General features: G+C 41.9%; 1 protein-coding gene across 4 annotated transcripts in view; it reads left to right on the top strand.

Annotated features, from left to right (window-relative positions):
* SPAG17 (sperm associated antigen 17) overlaps nt 1-24,022 on the top strand; it is a 298,248-nt gene that overhangs the window by 183,305 nt on the left and 90,921 nt on the right. For all 4 annotated transcript variants that reach the window (XM_084612789.1, XM_084612788.1, XM_084612791.1 and 1 more), the window contains exons 20-22: nt 3,858-4,100; nt 10,348-10,459; nt 11,169-11,306. In XM_084612789.1, coding sequence (XP_084468915.1) covers nt 3,858-4,100; nt 10,348-10,459; nt 11,169-11,306 — 493 coding nt within the window. The remainder of the gene's footprint in view (nt 1-3,857; nt 4,101-10,347; nt 10,460-11,168; nt 11,307-24,022) is intronic.

Genomic DNA, 24,022 nt, shown 5'->3' with positions numbered 1-24,022 from the left:
ACAAAAGTCCAATAGTCTTTCCCCAGTTGGTGGATTGGGTTGTGTGAGGGGGCCCTGGCCCAGGTGGCAGGGAGGAGCAGGGTGGGTGAGAGGACCCTGGCCCAGCAGGCGGGGGGCATTGGTTCGTGTGTAAGGGGGCCCTCTCTGGCTGAGAGGATGGGATAGACTGCCCCACAAACACCTGCTCATGCTTCAAGCTGTGGATCCTGGTCTCTCCCAAATCCCCCTGCTGGGACTGGGAACTTTCAACCTTGATTCCTTCCCCCCTTCCCCCACGAGGTCAGGGGTGTCATCCTCCTCCTTCCCTCCCACCATCCCCCCTCCCCCCACCCGCCCGCACCTGCTAATGCTCCAAATGGCAGATCCCAATCTCAGCTCCTCGCCAGGCAGTGCTGTGATGGCTTCCCTGAGCCTGCCAGGGGCTGCTGTGGGGGGCCAGGCTGGGGCTCCTAATCACCACATGTTGTAATCACTACCCCCCTCTCCCCACTGGCCAGATAGAAAGCAGCAGCCAGGGCCAGGGCTGAGCGCGGATCAAGACAACCCCGAATTGTTTAGTCTGACCTCCTGTATAACACAGGCCATAGAATTTTTCCAAAATAATTCATAGAGCAGATCTTTTAGAAAAACATAACATCTTGATTTAAAAATAGTCAGTGATGGAAAATCCACCACAACCCTTGGTAAGTTGTTCCAATGGTTAATTACTCTCACTGTTAAATATTGCCTTATTTCCAGTCTGAATCTGTCTAGCTTCAACTTTCAGCCATTGGACCATGTTATGCCTTTCTCTGCTAGGCTGAAGAGTCCATTGTTAAATATTTGTTCTCCAGGTAAATACCTATAGACTGTAATTGAGTCACCCCTTAACCTTCTCTTTGTTAGACTCGAAGAGCTCCATATATTTAGTTTATCACTGGTTTCAGAGTAACAGCCGTGTTAGTCTGGATTTGCAAAAAGAAAAGGAGTACTTGTGGCACCTTAGAGACTAACCAATTTATTTGAGCATAAGCTTTCGTGAGCTACAGCAGTGAGCTGTAGCTCACGAAAGCTTATGCTCAAATAAATTGGTTAGTCTCTAAGGTGCCACAAGTACTCCTTTTCTTTTTAGTTTATCACTATAAATTATGTTTTCTAATCCTTTAATTATTCTCGTGGCTCTTCTCTGGAGGGATTCTCTCCAGTTTATCAACATCATTCTTGAATTGTGGGCACCAGAACTGGACACAGTATTCCAGCAGCGGTCATACCAGTGTCAAATTCAAAGGCAAAATAACCTCTACTCTTATTCAAGATTCTCCTGTTTACGCATCTAAGGTTTGCATTAGCCCGTTTTGCCTCAGTATCACGTTTGGAACTCATGTTCAGCTGATTATCCATCATGACCCCCAAATCTTTTTCAGAGTCACTGTTTCTCAAGATATGGCCTACATTCTTTGTTATATACATTTACGTTTAGCCAATTAAAGTGTACATTGTTTGTTCACGTGCAGTTTACCAAGCAATTCATATTGCTCTGTATCAGTGACCTATACTCTTCATTATCTACCACTCCCCAATCTTGTGCCATCTGCAAATTTTATCACTGATGATCTTATGTTTTCTTCCAGGTCATTAATAGCAATGTTAAATAGTGTAGGGCCAAGGATCAATCCTTGCAGAACCCCACTCGAAACACACCCGTTTGATGATGATTCCCCATTTACAGTTACATTTTGAGACCTATCATTTAGCCAGTTTTTAATCCATCTGATGTGTGCCATGTTAATTTTGTATCTTTCTAGGATTTTTAAATCAAAATGTGGTACAGTACCAATCAAATACCTTACAGAAGTCTAAATATATTACATCAACACTTTTACCTTTATCAACCAAAATTGTAATCTCATCAAAACAAGCTATCAACCTATGTTAATTTGCATTAATTATATTACTCTCCTTTAATTCTTTATTAATCAAGTCTTGTATCAGCCACTCCATTATCTTGCCTGGGTTCGAAGTCTATCATTTCTATCTAGTGATGAACCAATACCATTTTTAGGATTCTTTTTGTTCCTAAAGTACTTAACAAACTCATTTTTATAGTCCTTAATTCTGTATGCCATGAATTTCCTATGTTCCTTTGCTTCCCTTCTCAATTTTCTACAATTCCTAGCTTCTGATTTATATCCATTACTATCTGCTTCTCTTTTCTTCCATTTGTTATGTTATTTTTAATTTTTTTTACAGCTGGCTTCATTTCGCTTCTAAACCAGGTTGGTTTTTTTAACGAGTACAGACATCTTCTTCAGTTATGGGATTGTGGCTTTTTGGGCACCTAGTAAAGTGTTCTTAAACAATTCTGAATTACCACTCACATTTTTTCTGATTAAAATCTTCCTCCTAGCTGTTTTGGCTCATAATTGTTTTCAGCTTTGTGAAACTGGCCCTTTTAAAGCACTGAGTATATACATTATTGGTCTGGACTTCATTCTGTTTGCACATTATAAATGTAATAAAGTCATGAAAACTTGTACCTCAGTTACCATTAATTTTTAGTTCTTTGATCAGTTCCTCTTTATTTGTTAGGACAAGGTCTAATATAGAATTCTCCCTTGTTAAATTCAACACTTTTTGAGTTAGGAAACTGTCATCTATACTATTTAGAAATTCCAAGGATGAAACCTCTAGCACATTGTCACTTAGATTCAATCTCCCATGATCTCGCAGCATTTTTTCCTACACATTATAGATAGGTGCGTAAGGAGCCGACCATTCTGTTCCCTAGTGTGATTTGGTGGTCCAAAGCAGACACCAACTAATACCCCATTTTGTGCTTTATATGTTAGTACGTTGATTCATAAGCATTCAAGATCATTTTCTTCTGAGTGATCAGTGACTCTGGTTCCATTTTCGACACTGTGCCACTTCCTGTTCCCTTTTGCACACTTGCTCCTTCTTAAATAGGTTATTACCATTGATCTTAACTTTCCAATCACGGAGACATCCCAACAGATTTCATTAATACCAACTAAATCAAATTTATGCTCATAAATGAGGAATTTCAATTCCTCTTATTTTTGACCCCTACCATTCATGTATAGGCAACTGAAGAATTTCTTCTCTACATTTCTTTGGGTTCCTTGATTAATTTTGTTCCCACCATCCCAATTTTGTGCTAACTTAACACTTATATCTTGCCTTTTTTTATCCATCCCTTTTGTTGTTAGTTTAATGCTCTCCTGACTACTCTAGCCAGCCTGCCCCTGAGGAGATTGATCCCTCTTCTACTGAGGTGGAGGCCATCCAAAATACACAGGTCCCTCTTCCCACAGAAGGCTGACCAATGTTCAAAACCAAAACCCTACACCACTCACCTAGCCAGGATTTCACTTCCAGAATCTTCCGCCTTCTGCCTTCCTTTTCTCATGCGACACAAAAGATCTCAGACAAGATCGCTCGGACATTCTTCTTCTTCAGCATGCTTTTGAGTTTCCTGAAGTCATGTATTATCTGCAAGATGACCATCAATGCATGTCATATGACGTACAAACATTAACTAGTAAACTCATTTTCTTGGTGCTCAACTTGAGCAACCTGATGCATAATTTGCAGAAGTTATGAGCACTCACAACTGCAGCTGAATTTGAGAGTTGTGCTTTGAACATATGAAGTGCTATAAAAATTCAAAATATTCTGAAGAATCCTATTGGCTTTGAAGTTACTTAGGTGTTTTTCAAAATTTTACTCTGTATCAGAATTCATAGCCATTTCAGGAGGCTGAATTAAAGTTGCAAAAAGAGTTTTTTATAGGACAGTAAGCATCTTTTGATAAAAACAAAACCATAGTTACCTAAATTCTTAACTTTTTGTAATAGGCTTGGAAGGAAGAGCATGATCGACTACTAGAGGAAGAACGACAAAGGGAAGAAAAGAAAGCAGAGATGAAAGGAAAGTCAGGTGGTAAAAATAAAGGACAGAGCAAAGAGATACCAGTGCCTGATGACAGCAAGGGGTCCAAGACAAAATCTTCCAAGGAGAAGTCTAAAGATGAGACAGCAAAACCCCCTGAACTTGAGGAGCACAGTACCCCAGCACCACCCTCTGAGAAAGTTTATGAGGTGAGAAGTCACAGTACAGCATCATATTAGAAAAGGGTTAGGTGTTTAAACTGTCAAGACTCCATTAGAGCTATCGTCCAAGTGTGAAACTGGAATCAGGGACAAGTTAACCCTAATTGTGTCTTGTTTAACTCCGTCATTTAAACAGCTGACCCTTTTCTGACAGAGTTCTTTGTACTGTTTAGGCATCTCATCTTTTTACAACTGAACTGTTCTTTTTTCTTGTATTTCTTGGATTTTTTGTACATGTGGAATGAACATAAGTATTGGAAGGATTCCCCCTTCAAAGATATAGGCCTTGATGTGACAGAGTAGTGAGAAGGGACCCCCAGAGAGCCTGTTGCAGCTCCCTGATTCAGGGCTGCCTGGACATTGCACAAGTTTGGGCTGTAGCCCTAACTTACAGCACTTACTCCACAGTGCAGGATAGGGCATAGAGGAGTTTCACTATGTCTCTTTTCCTACCGGTCTCAGTGCTGACCTGTCCTCAGAATTCCTTATACATATCCTCCTGCTGCATACACTGGCAGAGAGTTCTCTTGCAAATAGGGAATTCTCCACCAGTTAACTCTAGACAGCTTAAAACCCCTGTGTACTGCTTCTGCCTGCAGAATTTTACCCCCTCGATTCTTGGAGGGTGACAATTCTATTTATGTCACCACCTGAGTAATGGAACTGCAGAGCCACAAAACAGTACTTCAGAAAAATATATAATATCTCAGTCTGAATTTGTTGGAGACCACTATTCTAATTCTTGGCAATTTATAGCTGAGCATCTGATTGGAATGGCTTAACACTCTAAGAGTATGTCTATACAGTACACTACCCCTGACTCAGGTTTAAGCCCAAGCAGCACTTCCATCCACACAGAAATCAGTCTGATTTGGGCCAGGAATCCCTCTGGACTCAGGCCCATGGTCTCTGCAAGAGTGGTGGGTCAGAGCCCACTGTGACGTGGGTCAAAGCCCAGGCATTTTGCAGTGTGGACACAATTCAAGCCAGGTCATCAGACTCCGGTCTGGAGAGTCCTCCAACTCTAGCCCACAATCTTCAAGGGCTGTGTTTCCCAACTCTTCCATCCCAAAACTTCTCACTCACTTCCAAGGAGCTCAAAGCAAACTCCTGGTTCAAATGCAACTGCTCAGCATTTAACCCTTCACTTCCATGTGGAATGCTTAGCTGGAAATACAGTTAATCCTCATATAAATTAACTATGACCAACACTAAGAAGAAGTTCTGCATCGGGTGCTTCTAGCTGTCCAGAGGAACACAGATGGATTCTGGTTAACCTCTGATCCCAGGCAAGCAAGACATTCAATTTCAGCAAGAACACAGGAGATGTCTGGAAAGCTACATCCAAGCAGCTGACAGTGTTGGGTCTCGATCACACAGCTAAACAATGCAGAAAGCAAATCAAGCAGCTGAAGACAGACTACCTCAAGGTCAAAGATTCTAACAGCACCTCTGGGAACTCACGGTCTTCCTGCCTCTTTTACACTGAGGCCACTGTGGTGCAAGACAATCTGCTGAGCAGGGATGGCACCTTCATTACCACCACCCCACCCTCCCCAGTCACAGTCATCACTAGAGGAAAGCCAGTCATTCGGTGAAGGGCAAGAAGTTACCCTTGTGTTGAGGCTGGTAACCAAAGAGTTCATACTGCTGGAGCAGCTACAGCACATCCTGGGTCTGTACTTGGAGAAGCTGTTGGGGACGGCCCTGAGTAGCAACCTGCTGCAGAACTGGCATCAGAGCAAGTGCAGAGCCTGGTAAGTTTCTGCCCTATGTTTGTTGTTACTAATGTATGGATGGGAGGGATTTCTGGCTTATGGCCCTATTAAGTTATTAATGCAAGCCAAGATTTTGGTGTGCTTCCATTTAAGGTGGAACCCACATTATTTCTGTAGTGTTTGCCCCTCTTTCCACCAACACTACATGGAATTCAAAATGCACACCACAAAATGAGGAAAAATGTTAAACAAGCAGTTATCATGAAATTTTTACTAATTGCTCAATGATAGTTATAAGTATGGGTTGGGAGCTCCACAATTAACAGCCTCACATACCTCTCTGGTCTAATACAGTGCACCTTATAAATCAGTCACAGCTGCACTGTCCCAGACTGCCTGTACACTGAGTCCCAGAAAGCCTGGCTGTTATAGCTGGCTTAAATATATGAGCCCAAATTACAGCAGAAGGTGGCTGTCTGTCTGTGTTAGAGGAGTCCCCATGGCTGGCATTCAGTCAGACATGTGCATGGATGCATGGTGCTTGTAAGGAGGCTATACTGGGTCTCCATGCTAATTCAGCATCTTGTTGATTTTACCACAGATTTTCACGAATTGATGGCTGGTGATGAAAGCAAACTTCTCACAAAGGTGGAGCTCCAGGTGGCTGGTTATGTTCTGGAGCAAGGCATACTTATTAGGGCCATCTCTGTAACTCATGAGTAGAGTAACCAGATAGCAAGTGTGAAAAATCAGGACGGGGAGTGGGGGGTAATAGGTGCCTATATGAGAAAAAGCCCCAAATATCGGGACTGTCCCTATAAAATCAGGACATCTGGTCACCCTACTCATGAGCCCCCTCCATTCCAAAATGTGCTGGTCAGTCACTAGATGCCTAAGTATCTCCTTAGCATAGACAGATGGCTGTCTTCCGTTGGCCTGGGACAGAAGTTCACACTTCCATTCAGGGACCTCCCAAATATCAATGGTCTCCAGAGCTTGCCCTGCCTGAAAGGATTGAAAAACCATAGCTAGTGATTAGACCCCTCATAAAGCCCCCCCCCACCCCCCCCCGACATACCACCAAAAAAATGAAGAGGCTATAGAAATCATTTCGGCTGAGTTTTGTATGTGTATCTTACCGTGATTTGCAATGGCTTTCGGGGCTGCTCCAAAAGACATCCAAACTGACTAGTTTTTTTTCTGTGAATAAAATAAAGCCCATTGATAAAAAGTATCATTTTTACCTTGAATTAAAGCAGCCAATAATGTGACATTCCATTTTCTTTTCAAGGCCGTTCCACCACTGCAGGACAAACACAAGAGCCTAGGGAAGTGAACCCATCTTCTGCAGGCAAGGAGAAAGAGAGTCTGAGATGAGTTGATGAAATGCTAGATAAAATAAATCAACAGATAGTTTTCCAGAAGGACCAGACTGAGTATCAGAAGAATAAGGATGCAAGAAGGGTGGAAAGAATGATGCTGCACATGCGAGGAGAGATTAGTTGAGAGATTCATGGAGTATGATCCCAGGTTGAGGGGGGAAGACAGGAGTAGCAGGAGTTGTTCAAGTGATTACTTGTGCTTATGGCTACCAGACTGCAGGCTCCCCTGCCACTTATAACTCCTGCACCAGCCACACATCATGAATCTTCTCCATGGTATATTGTGCTGCAGACTCTGCAGCCTTGGAACAGTTCAGTGGTTGCCTGGACCATCTCACAGACAATGAACAGTAGCACATGGAACAGACATTATACCCTGTGCATTAATCCACTCCAATCCAGTTGCAGCCTTCACATGTAAAATGCACCCGAAAGGCCAAGGAGAATGGAGGGACAGGGAATACCCAGAAATAGCTGTCCATGTCATTTGGTAACATGCACCTTTCAGAGTTTTGGCAATGAGTTTGGTTATTGTATGGTACATTTTGATTGCGGCTGGTCTGCCTTTCTGGTTCTTATACTGGTATGTAAATAGATGTGTAAAATAAAGTGTTGAATTTTAACACAAGGCTACAGTAACAAGTTTTATTATATGTAATGTTAAAAGTGCACAAACTAATAAATGCTCATTCTCAGTGCATTTAATAATAAACATTTTTCAAATATCATTTCATTCCCCCTCATGCAAGGGACTGTGCAAACCTATTATGCAGGCAAACAAAACATATCTGATTTCCATGGCGCATCTGGATCCATCACCAGTCATGACAGGTGCACTATATAGCTGTGTGTACCAATTTTGAAACACATCAGTGTCTTGAGTCCACTGCTGGCTAAAAGATTCCCCCTTGTCCTTGCAGACATTATGCAGAACACAGCACGCCCCAATAATGCGGACTTCACTGATGACACTGGCATCCAAATGGTTTTGAAGGCACCATCAATAAAATCTGCCAAACGCATATTCCACCACCATCCTACAGCTACTGAGTGTGTAGCTGAAACTTCTTTTGCCAGGTCCTCTGAAATCAGGATAAGATTTCATAAGTCATGGCAACAGAGGGTAAGCAGCATTCCCTAGAATAACAGTAGGGACAGTGTCATTCAGTGGGAATAATATTCCAGCTTCTCCATGAAGGTAAAGTCCTGAACTGTGGAACTCCCTGACATCATACACCTTGCCAGTGTCCATGAATCTGCCCCTGCAGTTGACCAGGACCTGTATAATGGTGGAGTAGTACCCTTTGCAGTTAAGTACGCATGCTCTTTGCAGAAGGCAAACTGTAGGCACATGAGTCCCATCAGTGGCCCCAGCACAGTTTGAAAACCCCATTTCCTCAAAGCTAGCAATTATTTCAGGAACATTTGTAATTCCCACCATCTTTGGGTTACATCACATTCCTGATGGCCTCACAAACCTCTGCCACAACCCCCACAGTTTATTTGCCAACTTCAAACTGGCTAGCCATGGACCCTGTAGCAGTTGGGGTAACCAGCTTCTAGATGGCTATAGTTACCCACTTCAGGATTTGTATGGCATCCCTCATGTGGGTGTCATGATGGTGGAACATTGGGGCAAGTGAACACAAACTCTAGGAACATCTGCTTCTTCATGCAAAAGTTGTGTAGCCACTGCTGGTCATCCCAGGTGCACATGGCAGTGTGATGCTACCAGTCTGTTTGTGGCCCTGCTCTGGAAGTGCCAGGCTACATATGTGAAATGTTCAGCTAAGGCAACAGGCATGAACAGCTCAGCTGGGTCATGGCTGGCATGTCAATACATGGCTCTGAGAGGTGCCTTTGGCAGGTCAAAAACTGCTGCTTAAATAATCCACCAGCATTTTGGAGATGCTCTGCCTCATTTCCGAAATAGGACTGACAAAGTGAGTAGGAGAAGTGTTGATGGCTCCATCTGCTGGGAATGTGCAGACACAAAATGGTTTACCACCCAAAACACAGCTCCCACGGGATGAACAGATAAGTTTTCCCATAAGCAACTATGAACTAAGCCCTAGAGCAGCTACAGCTGGCGAGGGTGCTAGGAACCCTGGGATACAATGGCATAAACCCCAAGAAGCTGAAGTTATGACTTTGGTCTGCGTAGTGCAACGTGGACATGCCAGCACGTTCATGAGGCCTGGGTTTCCAGTGCAGTGTGGATGCTGAAGTGTGAGCTTGGAAACACTGAGTCCATAAAAAGAAAAGGAGTACTTGTGGCACCTTAGAGACTAACCAAATTATTTGAGCATAAGCTTTCGTGAGCTACAGCTCATGAAAGCTTATGCTCAAATAATTTGGTTAGTCTCTAAGGTGCCACAAGTACTCCTTTTCTTTTTGCGAATACAGACTAACACGGCTGCTACTCTGAATTGAGTTCATAGGTGCAGGTCATACAGACCCAAGCTTACTATGCTGTGTAGACATACCCTAAGTATCAGATATTAAAGGTCTAGAGCTCCTGCAGGCATAGGCTTAAATACCTTTAAGTCAATTTAGGCCTTCCACTGTAGATAAGTCAAGCTCTATGCCATTTAGTATTCTTGGATATTTTGGGTAAGACCTTGAAAACCAAAGTTCTGTCCGCTTCATCTGGATCTTAAAGATCCTATAGCTATTTTCATCAGAGTAATAGTTTCTCTCAGTGTGGTTGGCCAGAATTTCTCCTTCATCCCTATTACATGGTGAGCAAACAACCTATCTACCACTCTCTAACCCCAGGGATGGTTGCATATCAGTGAAGCAGTGATTTTAAATGTTCATATAGGGCCAAATTCTGCTTTCCCTTGTAACCAGATACCCCCATTAATAATAATAGGGTTGTGTATTGGTGTAATAGAGAATAATTTTCCCCATAGTTTGTTAAAGTCATTTGAAAGTGGTATCAGTGTAAATAAGCTACTATTTCCTATGCCAATATCTAACAATTCTACATGTTAATCACTGTATAATAGCATTGAATGGCTGAACAAAAAAAAAAAAATAACCAGAAGAGAGCAATCTTGCTTGTCTTCCATCTGCCTCCTTCATGCCTTCTGCCTTTCCAATCCACACATAGTCTGACATTTCTTTTTCCAGTTTCTTGGCTATAATGTTGGGGAGGATCTCATTCAAGTCTCAGGGACCAGTCAATATCTTTTCCCCACTGACGGAGGACAGATCCAAGCAGAAAAGATAAAATTTGAAAAAGGTGAGTCTTCCTTTCTTTATATTTCATTCCATTTTATTATTGATTGATGGGGTGCATGTGCAATTGAAAACAATATTCATGAAATAGGACACCATTTAAAAGTTCTCTTAACTTGAGAACTTTTTATAATTATTATGTTTGTAGAACTGATTAGATCATTGCTCTTCAGTATCAAAATTCTAAGACTACTTTCAGTTATAATAAAGTTCTTTTCACATCTCTGTATTAAATTAATGATTTCTTAGGCAACTTGGAGCATAGTTTCTAATTGCACTGTATTTCTGTATTATCATAATGTTGATATTTTGTTGTTATATTTTAACAATTGGTGGATAACCAGAGAATCTGAAAATTAGAACTGGAGACCAACTAGGTCCTATTTAGTCCATCCTTTAGCAACCAGTGCATGGTTGTTCCCTACATTACATGCTCCAGTGATTTGTCCAATCTGGATTTAAATGTCCCAAGAAATGGGGCTTCTACAACCTCCTTTGGAAGATTATTTCACATCCTAATAGATCCGACTGTCAGGAAGATTTTTCTGATATTCAATCTAAAATTTCCTATTCTTAATTTTGTCCTATTACTCCTACTAAGCAATTTGGCGCACCTTAACTAATTTCTCTGTTTGACTTGTTGGCATCACCAATCTGTAACTGCAGGCACAAAAGCAAGCCATTTACAAATGGCTGTATTTCATTGTTTTCAGGGACAACTTTGGTAAAAATGAAGGTGGTAAAGGATCACCACAGTTTCTTCATTCATATCACAGACCCCAAGAAAAGCTTGATAGAAAGTGAAGGACAAGAAATGATCAACTCTTTGGAAGGGCAGCAGAGTGAGCCAGGTCAGTGTGTCACCATCACTGCTATAAAGAGTAATCATCGAAAATAGTCCACTAATTAGATGCAAGGCATGACATGTTGCAAGTAATGAAATAATTATTTCAATTCTTATTTATATGTAACCCTTCTGCCCGTCAGAGTTGGCAGCAACAAGGGCCGGGTTCAATATCTAGGGGTTCCATTCCAATAACACAATGCAAACCGGCTCGAGCCCCCACCCAGTGACCTGGGACAAATATATACCACCCCCGCTGGGCGCCTCCAAGAGGCAATACTTCCCCTCTCGCAAGCACATAGTCTGAGTGTAGCAAAAGTCTTTTAATAACAGAGAGAAACAATGTGGCATTATGTTGGGGAAACACCACCAACCGGATTCATAACACAACCCATGAGCAAAAACAACCCCACCCCAGGCAAATTGGGGCATGCCCTTTTCCCTTTGGTTCTTGAGTCCAGCAACCCCAAAAGTCCAATGCCCCAAAAGTCTCTGTCCCTGGTCAGGGCAGCCCCAGAGTTCGAAAGTTTATCGGCGGAGCTTTACCTCCCAACCTGGGTGGAAATGGGACGGGGGTAAGAGGCACCTTACATGATCTGAAGCTGACCGCCCCATAGCTCCATAGCGGCGCTCCGCTCCGCTCCGCCAGCCGCCCCACAAAACTCCTTCGCGCAGCTGCACTCCGCTCCACCAGCTGCCCCACGAACTCCTTCGCTCAGCTGCGCTCCGCTCCGCCAGCCGCCCCACGAACTCCTTCACTCAGCTCCACGGCCCACAAGCAGCTCCTGCCATCCACACACTGCTCCGTGTCGAACTGCTTCACCAGCCATCCCGCAAACTGCTCCACAATATATCTTCAGGCTCCCCCACTACTTAACACAACACTCAGTGATTTCAGCTCTTAGGTGAATTCAGCTTATAGTAGGGGAGCCCCAGTGCTGGTGCACTGTCAGCCCAAAGTGAGCTCAGCAGCCTATAACTAGACTTCTAATGAAATCAAAATTAGCTCTGATATTCCACAGTGGAGAGAGGAGGAAGTGCAATCAGCATGTAAGGCCCTCACCAAGGGGCCCATGCCACCAAGTATTAATACTTGTCCCCAGCCTCTCTCCATTCACACAGTTTTGGAACCCATGACCCTTGCCTAGCGAGTGCTACTTAGATGATGGTGAATCCCTCCATCGTAACAAAAGGCCACGTACAGTTCCAAGCACAGTTCCCATAATCAGGGTAATAACAATTTATTCTTCCTGCCCCAATAACAGAGACACTGGGGATCCCACAGCAGCCAAAGTGACCATTTGGGCAGCTATGGTCTCATTCTAGGCGTGGTGGGTGTGCCTATGCAAATGAGATCGGCCCCTGAAGTTCTTTTCCACAACTTGCCACACCTCACCACCAGATGTCAGGGTGGAGCTCATCCTGACACTGCTTACATATAATACCAGGTAAATAAAGTTAGTTTAGTTGAAAACAGATAAATGTACTCTACTGAAGAATGGGAGGATGAACTCACTTTACTGGACATTATTTGAGAAGACTGGAAGGAAATCAAAGCCTGAGTGAACGTCTAGCTTCACTTTCTGTAAGATGCTGAATAGTTTACTTGCTATCATTGCCATTCATCAAGTGCAACAGAATAAGTAGAGTGAATGTGCTATGTTGTAGCTATTATTATTCTGACTAGTACTTTGCTTGAAATGTCATTGGGCTAATGCATGCCTACATTATATCCCATTTGGAGCCCAAAGAAGCTGTAGAGGTGCTCTTCGGTGATCCTTACTGGTGTAACAACCTTTAGGTGGCCGTCAAAAACTGGCCTAAAGTAGAGCAGCACTAAGTTTTCTTACAGGCTGAAGTGCTCCTGGCAGCTCTGGGATTCAGCAAAACACAAAGGTGGCATGCAGCAACCTTCCCTCACCCCCTCCGGTGTTCAGATCAGAGCTCTGGCACACTTGAGGATCTGGGCATGACTAACCACAGGTCCAGTTGGCTCGCTTGATCACCACCCACTTTGTTGTGCACAGAGGCAGAGAAGATGTTGTGAGAAGTAATTGTAACTAGGGCTGTCAAGCAATTAACAAAAATAATTATGATTAATTGCATGATTAAAAAAATAATTGTTATTAATCATACGATTAATCACACTGTTAAACAATAATAGAATACCATTTATTTAAATATTTTTGGATGTTTTCTACATTTTCAAATATATTGATTTCAATTATAACACAGAATACAAAGTTTACAGTGCTCACTTTATATTTTATTTTTTATTACAAATATTTGCACTGTAAAAAACAAAAGAAATAGTATTTTTCAATTCACCTAATGTAAATTCATGAAAGTTGAATTTACAAATGTAGAATTAGGTACAAAAAAAACTGCATTCAAAAATAAAATAATGTAAAACTTTAGAGCCTACAAGTCCACTCAGTCCTATTTCTTGTTCAGCCAATCACTCAAACAAGTTTGTTTACATTTTCAGGAGATAATGCTGCCTTCTTCTTGTTCACAATGTCACCGGAAAGTGAAAACAGGTGTTCTCATGGCACTGTTGTAGCCAGCGTCGCAAGATATTTACATGCCAGATGTGCTGAAGATTCATATGTCCCTTCATGCTTCAACCACCATTCCAGAGGACATGCGTCCATGCTGATGACAGGTTCTGCTCAATAACAATCCAAAGCAGTGCGAAGCAGCACAAGTTCATTTTCATCATCTGAGTCAGATGAGAGAAGAAGGTTGATTTTCTTTTTTTGTGGTTCTGGTTCTGTAGTTTCCACTTCGGAGTGTTGCTCTTTTAAGACTTCTGAAAGCATGCTCCACACCTCATCCCTCTCAGATTTTGGAAGGCACTTCAGATTCTTAAACCTTGGGTCAAGTGATGTAGCTATCTTTAGAAATCTCACACTGGTACCTTCTTTACGTTTTGTGAAATCTGCAGTGAAAGTGTTCTTAAAATGAACATGTGCTAGGTCATCGTCCGAGACTGCTATAACATGAAATGTGTGGCAGAATGCAGGTAAAACAGGGTAGGGGACATACAATTCTCCCCCAAGGAGTTCAATCACAAATTTAATTAACTCATGGAAGCATGTCCTCTGGAATGGTGGCTGAAGCATGAAGGGGCATACGAATGTTTAGCGTATCTGGCATGTAAATACCTTGCAATGCTGGCTACAAAAGTGCCATGCAAATGCCTGTTCTCACTTTCTGGTGACACTGTAAATAAGAACAGGCCAGCATTATCTCCTGTAGATGTAAACAAACTTGTTCGTTTTAGCATAGGCTGAACAAGAAATAGGACTGAGTATACTTGTAGGCTCTGAAGTTTTACATTGTTTTGTTTTTGAGTGCAGTTATGTAACACAAAAAATCTACATTTGTAAGTTGCACTTTCACAACAAAGAGATTGCACTACAGTACTTGTATGAGGTGAATTAAAAAATACTGTTTCTTTTGTTTATCATTTTCACAGTGCAAATATTTGTAATAAAAATAATAATATAAAGAGAGCAGTGTAAACTTGGTATTCTGTGTTGTAATTCAAATCAATATATTTGAAAATGTAGAAAAACATCCGCAAATATTAATAAATTTCTATTAGTATTCTGATGTTTAACAATGTGATTAAAACTCCAATTAATCACAATTAATTTTTTGAGTTAATCATGTGAGCTAACTGTGATTAATTGACAGCCCTAATTGTAACCCATACTATAGTTTCTGTTGCAAGGTGGAGGGGAAAGGAGGCACCCAGAGAGTGGGAAGAGGATCAGAGGTGGTGTCAACAGACAGAGAGGAGCTAAAGGTTAGGGACACTGGGAGAGGGTTGAAGGGAAAATAAGAGCATAAGGCAGAGGGGAAGACACCAGGGGGAAGGGGAATGGGTTAGAGGAGGACATACCAGGAGAAGTCTCATGATCATTGAGACGTGAGAAGTTTTATATTTCTCCTTTGGTCTGTGTTGCTCACATAGTTGTGCAAATGAAACCATACAGAAGCCTACAACTCTGCAATAGTATCTAAATGTAGCCCCCTCCTCGGGCACTTGTAATCCCCAGTGGAGATCCCCTTATTCCACTCTTGTTGTGAGCTCAGTGACCGAATTTAGGGCTAATGAGCCCCTGGATTTTTTGCAGTCAGTGCCTCCACCTAGTGGCCATATGCATGAACTAATAGATAACAGCTCCCCCCTGCTGGAGCCTTTCACTGCTGTATATAGCTACACTCTTCAGTATGGATGCAGCCTGCTTTTCACTGTGGTGTGTGGCTACGTGTACCCTATATGATACCACAAGTGTAGACAATGCCTGTGTGAGTTACATAAATTTCAACTCACATCTATGTAACCAAGGAACTGTCCCACACAATACTATTACTTTATAGATTTGATTATTATAATTATATACAGTGATTATTATAATTATATGTACACCATAACATGAACATAACCCATAAAAAACCCTAAGCACTAGAAAGCATGGGAAAGATCATTTAAGGTATTTTGAATAAGTATTGTTTTAACCTTTCAGTTCATGCATTTGGTTAATGATAATATCAATATGTAAACATTCACTTTATATTTTTATTACACATTCAAAAATACATTGAAAGAACATTACTGGGAAAATTATTAAATACTGAAAAATTAGGAGATGCCAGAATTAAGGTTGCTGCTGCCTCATTCAGTGCACAAGATGAACAGTGTTCATTAATTCCGTATTTTGTTTTCTACTTATTTTTCAGTGTGTGGCCCCAGGCCTTATTTACTATTCAAACCCTGCTCTGAAAACAGAATTATTAATTTCCCAATAGCATTTTCTATTACACTTATTGTTATAGTATCAGTATTTCACAAACATAAATGAATTTATGTTCACAGTGCTCCTGTCAGATGAGGAGGTGGTATTATCCTCGTTTTACAGATGGGAAACAGAGGCACAGAGAAATCAAGCTCAAAAATACCCACTAATTTGGGCACTCAATCAGAGACACCTAGGACCTGATTTTTCAGAGTACTTAGCAGTATACAGCACTTTATATTTTCAAAGCACAGCTCCCATTGACTTCAGGTGTACCTGGGAGTTGTAAGATTGAAAGGGGATCAATTTGTGAATTTGCCATGCATGGTGCCAGTTAGATTTTAAAGCTGAACTCTAACAAACTAGGTTTACCAATATATAATGGAATCAAATGGGATAACCCTTTTTTATTGCGTCCAAAGAGCGTTGGCTTATTAGTTGAACGCTGGGTTCTTGGTAGGTCAAATTTTAACTTGAACAGTATTTCTCAGATCAGGACCCTTGCTATTCTTTACCAACCAACAATGCATTAATTCATCCAGAACAAACAGTTGACCACACAAATGTAGATGAAACCAGTTGTGTGTACTACATGTACAATACATTCTCGCAAGTGATCATCACAGACTAAAGTTGAGATTCAGCCGTTCTATCCAAGAATAAGGCAAATTCCCAAGATTTCTAATTACATTTACTTACAATTCTTAATACCTAACATATTTATCATACTTCCAAGGATGTATTTATCTTTAAGACACTTTGAAGAGTGTGATTAGTAAATTTGAATGGATCGGTTCAAAAGGGACAGGTTTAGAATATTAAAAGCTATTGCTTAAAGTAATTGTTTTCAATCTCTCTTAGGCCATTTTGTTTGGACTTATATAGGAGTTAGAATCTAAAATATGGTTACTTGACGTCTCACTAGAGCAGGGGTGGCCAACCTGAGCCTGAGAAGGAGCCAGAATTTACCAGTGAACATTGCCAAAGAGCCACAGTAATACGTCAGCAGCCCCTCATCTGCTAACCCCCTCCAGCCTCCAGCGCCTCCCTCCCACTGGCAGGCCTGCCGATCAGCGCCTCTCCCTCCCTCCCCACACCTCCTGCCCACCGCAATCAATTGTTTTGCAGTGTGCAGGAGGCTCTGGTGGAGAGTGGGGAGGAGCGAGGTATGGCAGGCTCGGGAGAAGGGGCAGGGGCCTTGGGGAAAGGGGTGGAGTGGTGGCAGGACCAGGGGCAGAGCAGGGGGTTGAGCAGTGAGCACCCCACACCACATTGGAAAGCTAGCATCTGTAGCTCCAGCCTCGGAGTCAGCGCCTATGCAAGGAGCCGCATATTAACTTCTGAAGAGCCACATGCGGCTCTGGAGCCACAGGTTGGCCACTCCTGCACTAGAGTATAGATTCAGCAAGATAACTACGGTCCTTTATGTCAAAGAATAGAAAGGGAAATACAATCATTGAAATGAAATCTCACCACTTCCTGTTACCCTCTTAACCCTGGGACGGGGGGAGAGTCCTTTCCACACATCTGGGATGGGCATCGGTCACTTGCACTTAGGATTCTGCACTTTCTTGTGTTGGGTTCAGTCAGTTCTCTTCATCACGTGGTGTCTTCAGTTTATATACCCAAGTTTCAGGGCTCATAGGAGGGAGCCAACCACATATTGCTATTGGACCCATGCCAAGTGAGAGCTTAGTTTAGCTCTTTCAGTTTCTTGCTGCTTCCATTGGTATCCAGTAGATGGCATTCATGTATAACAAATTTCTTTAATCCTTTTCATATGAGCAGCTTTTTAAGCTGCTCATATGAAAGCTCATGCTCAAATAAATTGGTTAGTCTCTAAGGTGCCACAAGTTCTCCTTTTCTTTTTGCGAATACAGACTAACACGGCTGTTACTCTGAAACCTTTTTAAATTTGGTTCATTTCAAGGATTGACTATCATTATTAGCTCCTACTATCAACTGGAATCTCCCCTTTTAAGCAATATGTCTTAATATCCCAAAGTTATACCCTGTTTTATATCTTTTAACATTTCTTCTTCTTTGTGCTAGACAATTCCTATTACTTCTAGAGTGCAACAATTATTTACAATGAAAGCAAACAAAATCAATATAATCTTCTAAATTTGGAGGACATACTCTATCACAGAAACATACACTTTAAGGTCAGAAGGGACCATTATGATCACCTAGTCTGACCTCCTGCACCATGCAGGCCACATAATCTCACCCACCAACTCCTGTAACAAACCCCTAACTTATGTCTGAGCTATTGAAGTCCTCAAATTGTGGTTTAAAGACGTCAAGGTGCAGAGAATCCTCCAGCTAGTGACCCGTGCCCCACGCTGCAGAGGAAAGCAAAAAACCCCCAGGGCCTCTGCCAATCTCCCCTGGTGGAAAATTCCTTCCTGACCCCAAATATGGCGATCAGCTAAACCCTGAGCATGTGGGCAAGACTCACCAGCCAGACACCCAGGAAAGAATTCTCTGTAGTAATTCAGATCCTACCCCATCTAAAATCCATCACAGGCCATTGGGCATGTCTACAGCGAGTAGTCGAAGACCAATTAATTGCCAAAATTAGGCTATACCATCATATCATCTCCTCCATAAACTTATCAAGCTTTGTCTTGAAGCCAGATGTGTCGTTTGCCCCCACTGCTTCCCTTGGAAGGCTGTTCCAGAACTTCACTCCTCTGATGGTTAGAAACCTTCATCTAATTTCAAGTCTAAACTTCCCAAAGGCCAGTTTATATCCATTTGTTCTTGTGTCACATTGGTACTGAGCTTAAATAATTCTTCTCCCTCCCTGGTATTTATCCTTCTGATATATTTATAGAGAGCAATCACATTTCCTCTCAGCCTTCTTTTAGTTAGGCTAAACAAGCCAAGCTCATTTAGTCTCCTTTCATAAGACAGGTTTTCCATTCCTCAGATCATCCTAGTAGCCCTTCTCTGTACCTATTCCAGTTTGAATTCATTCTTCTTAAACATGGGAGACCAGAACTGCACACAATATTCCAGATGAGATCTCACCAGTGCCTTGTATAATGGTACTAACACCTCCTTATCTCTACTGGAAATACCTCGCCTGATGCATCCCAAGACCGCATTAGTTTTTTTGACAGCCATATCACATTGGCGGCTCATAGTCATCCTGTCATCGATCAATACTGCGAGGTCCATCTCCTCCTCTGTTACTTCCAAGTAATGTGTCCCCAGTTTATAACAGAAATTCTTGTTATTAATCCCTAAATGCACTTCTCACTATTAAATTTCATCCTATTACTATTACTCCAGTTTACAAGGTCATCCAGATCTTCCTGTATGATATCCCGGTCCTTCTCTGTATTGGCAATACCTCCCAGCTTTGTGTCATCCGCAAACTTTATTAGCACATTCCCACTTTTTTGTGCCAAGGTCAGTAAGAAAAAGATTAAATAAGATTCGTCCCAAAACCGATCCCTGAGGAACTCCACTAGTAACCTCCTTCCAGTCTGACAGTTCACCCTTCAGCGTGACCTGCTGTAGTCTCCCCTTTAACCAGTTCCTTATCCACCTTTCAATTTTCATATTGATCCCCATCTTTTCCAATTTAGCTAATAATTTTCCATGTGGAACTGTATCAAATGCTTTACTGAAATCGAGGTAAATTAGATCTACTGTGTTCCCTTTGTCAAAAAAATCTGTTACTTTCTCAAAGAAGGAGATCAGGTTGGTTTGACATGATCTACCTTTTGTAAAGCCATGTTGTATTTTGTCCCAGTTACCATTGACCTCAATGTCCTTAGCTACTTTCTCCTTCAAAATTTTTTCCAAGACCTTGCATACTACAGATGTCAAACTAACGGGCCTGTAGTTACCTGGATCACATTTTTTACCTTTCTTAAAAATAGGAACTATGTTAGCAATTCTCCAGTCATACGGTACAACCCCTGAGTTTACAGATTCATTAAAAATTCTTGCTAACAGGCTTGCAATTTCATGTGCCAGTTCCTTTAATATTCTTGGATGAAGATTATCCAGGGGCCCTGATTTAACCCCATTAAGCTGTTCAAGTTTGGCTTCTACCTCGGATGTGGTAATATCTACCGCCATATCCTCTTTCCCATTTGTCGTCCTACCATTATCCCTACGCTCCTCATTAGCCTCGTTAAAGACTTTGGCAAAGTATTTGTTTAGATATTGGCCATGCCTAGATTATCCTTAACCTCTACTCCATCCTCAGTGTTAAGCAGTCCCACTTCTTCTTTCTTTGTTTTCTTCTTATTTATATGGCTATAGAACCTTTTACTGTTGCTTTTAATTCCCTTTGCAAGGTCCAACTCTACATGGCTTTTGACCTTTCTCACTTTATCCCTACATGTTCTGACCTTGGTAAGGTAGCTTTCCTTGCTAATCCCTCCCATCTTCCACTCCTTGTAGGCTTTCTGCATTTTCTTAATCACCTCTCTGAGATGCTTGCTCATCCAGCTTGGTCTACAATTCCTGCCTATGAATTTTTTCCCCTTTCTTGGGATGCAGGCTTCTGATAGTTTCTGCAACTTTGACTTGAAGTAATCCCAGGCCTCCTCCACCTTTAGATCCACAAGTTTTTCAATCCAATCCACTTCCCAAAATAATTTCCTTAATTTTTTAAAGTTAGCCTTTTTGAAATCAAAAACCCTAGTCACAGATCTATTTTTGTTTATCCTTCCATTTAGTTTGAACTGAATTAGCTCATGATCGCTCGAACCAAGGTTGTCCCCTACAATCATTTCTTCTATGAGGTCCTCACTGCTCACCAAGACCAAATCTAAAATTGCATCCTCTCTTGTCGGTTCAGCAACTACTTGGTGAAGGAATCCATCAGCTGTCGTATCCAGGAAAATCTGAGCCCTATTATTATTACTAGCACTTATCCTCCAGTCTATATCTGGGAAGTTAAGTCTCCCATGATCATACAATTCCCATTAGTATTTACTTCTTTAAAAACATGAAAGAGGTCTCTATCCATATCCACATCGGATCCTGGCGGTCTATAGCACACCCCAAGCACTATCCCAGGGCAGGCTCTAGTAGCTTTCTTCCCCAATGTGATTTTTGCCCAGACAGACTCTATCTTATCCATTCCATCACTTCTTATTCTTTACAGTCTATCTCATCACTGATATACAATGCTACTCCACCACCTTTGCCTTTATTTCTTTCTTTCCTAAACAGCACATACCCTTCAATACCAGTACTCCAGTCATGACTACTATTTCACCATGTTTCTGTTATCCCTATAATAACTGGTTTCACTTCCTGCACCAGTAACTCTAGTTCCTCCATTTTATTACCTAGGCTCCTCACATTAGTGTACAAACATCTTAATTTTTGCCGTTTGGCTTTGCTCACATTCTTTACCCAATTGGGCACAGACATTCTACCGCCAATATTACCTATTAGATTGGTATGTACACTGCCCTTCCGCCTTATGTCCATTCTCCTACCCAAGGTTGTATCCTTTCTTACTTCGTTTTCTTCCCTTTCAAAGAGAATAACTGGCGTGGAGTTTGCGTGGACATCTCCCAACCATCTCCCCCAAATTTCCAGTTTAAAGCTCTCTTAATCAGTTGTGCCATCCTCCATCCTAGAAGTCTATTTCCCTCCTTACTCAGGTGAAGTCCATCCCAAGAGAACAGTCCTCTGTCCATGAATGCTTCCCAGTGGCCATACATCCCAAAGCCCTCCTTATAGCACCACTGCCTGAGCCATCTGTTGAGCATCATAATCTTGTCACACCTTTGTGGCCCTTCTCCAGGAACAGGCAGAATCCCACTGAAGATCACCTGAGCCTCGATTTCCTTTAGCGTCTTCCCCAGCCTGGCATACTCTCCCTTGATATGTTCCAGCGAGAATCTACCCGTATCATTTGTTCCCACATGAAGGATAATCAATGGATTCTTTCCCGCTCCCGTTAGGATCCTCTTCAGCCTCAGGTCCACATCCTGTATCTTAGCACCCGGCAGACAGCATACCCTTCTGTTCTCTGGATCAGGTCTTGTTACAGGCCTGTCTGTTCTTCTCAGTAAGGAGTCCCCAGTCACGTAGACCTGCCTTTTCCTGGCGATGGTGTGATTCTCCAGTCTATCCACTGTTCCATCTGGCCGCAAGTCCTCTCGATTCCTATTGTCCCTTGCAATCCTCTGCAACCCATCCCGTATCCTCCTGGGGCTCATATTTGGTGTTATCTCCATTGACTCTTGCCCTCTTCCAAAAGAACTATCTGATCTTCTCTTTTTCCTTGCCCTCTCACCTTCAGTGACCAGCTGCTGTTCCCCTTCTTCATTTTCCAACTCTGCAAATCTGTTCCTGAGCTCTATTTCTCCTTCACTGCCCCATCTTTTCCTCTGCCTGGTTGTGCTAGTCACATGCTTCCACTGTCCACTTTCCTCATCCAGCAGTATCCCCTCAGAGTTCTTCAGTCCTGCTTCCATCTGCAAGTCTGAGCTTTTCCCTTCAGCCTTTGCATGTCTTTGCTCCATCATCTGCTCAAACCCCCTTCTAAACTCAAGCAGAGTCTCCACCTGCATCTCCAATCCTAGGATCTTCTCTTACATCAGCTCTATCAGGCGGCACTTCATGCAGACAAAATTAGTTACAGGTACCCCCTCCAGGATCATGTACATGCCACAGCTTCTACATCCATTTATCTTCATAGTGTCTTCCACTACTTGGGTCACTACCACTGCTGCCTCTGTGTCTGTCATAGCCTTCTCACTTAAGTCCTGTTAGTCTGGGAAACACAAACCAAACCAAAACACCCACCCACAGCAAAACAAACCCCCAACAAGCATGAAAACACTGCCAGAACACCACACACTCACTTCACTAGCCTGTCTGTTCCTTTGCCTGGCTCTTAGTCTTCCCCCCGAAACTCCCCTTTCAGACTCCCACTCAAACTCCCGTTTACAGCTCTGTTTGCTGGGTCCTGTGCCGTTGCAGCTGCCTACATATTCTTTGGTTATACATAAGCATTTCACAGTATTTAGAATTTACAATAGAACAAGAGATGTTTTCCACATACAGAAGGATGTAGATCTGGCTCACAAGGCAAACAAAGGTGCAGTTTCTAGTCTGAGAAGAAAGACAGATTATCTCTGGTGTATTTGATTTACAAAGAAAATCATGTGTATATATATATATGGTGCGGTATAGTCAACACCTGCCACAGTGTTCAAGTCCTTGCTCCAGAGCATGGGAAAATTAGCGCTTCTCCACTAAAAGGTCACCAGAATTTTTTAACATAGACAAAATAACTGCATTTTTCCCATTGCATAGTATCCCATTCTATGAGTGCACAAGGATGATTCAATTAAACAATGGTACTTACATTTAAAACACATTTTTAAAAATACTACTTAACATATTACATAATTCATCTTAATAAGAGGTTATAGGTTATATATTTCAGCTTCACTTTAAAAAGTGTTGGATAATTTTATGACGACTAATAATTATACATCCTGGTGTTTGATCACATTTCATGCTTCAGGACTTCAGCTAGTTGCTTTGGGGATTAGGAAGGAATTTTTTTCATTAATATACAGCATTTTGCAACTAGCTAGAAGTATTTTTGAACTTGTTTTGTTTTGTCTTTCTTTAAACCATCAAGTATAAGCTATGCTTAGATAATGGAGTAGATGAACCAATGGTCTGATCCAGTAGTGCAATTAAGGACAGCAAATCCTTTCTTTTTATTTATTCAGGCAAAAGACTCATTGAAGTCAGTGGAGCTGCTCCTTACTTATCCTGATATATATAAGGGTAGAATTTGGCCCTAAACTGTTTGCGAAAGGATCCTATGTGATAGGATGTAGGTTAACGAAGGATTTGGAAAGGTTTGTGAGGTTGATCCCTGAGGTGCTCTGCATGTTACACCATTCGTGAG

The sequence above is a fragment of the Lepidochelys olivacea genome, assembly GCF_965140295.1.
Source record: "Lepidochelys olivacea isolate rLepOli2 genome assembly, chromosome: 1".
Classification (NCBI taxonomy): Eukaryota; Metazoa; Chordata; order Testudines; family Cheloniidae; genus Lepidochelys; species Lepidochelys olivacea.
Note: the sequence above shows the minus strand (reverse complement) of the source record. Positions and strands in the feature narration are given on the sequence as shown.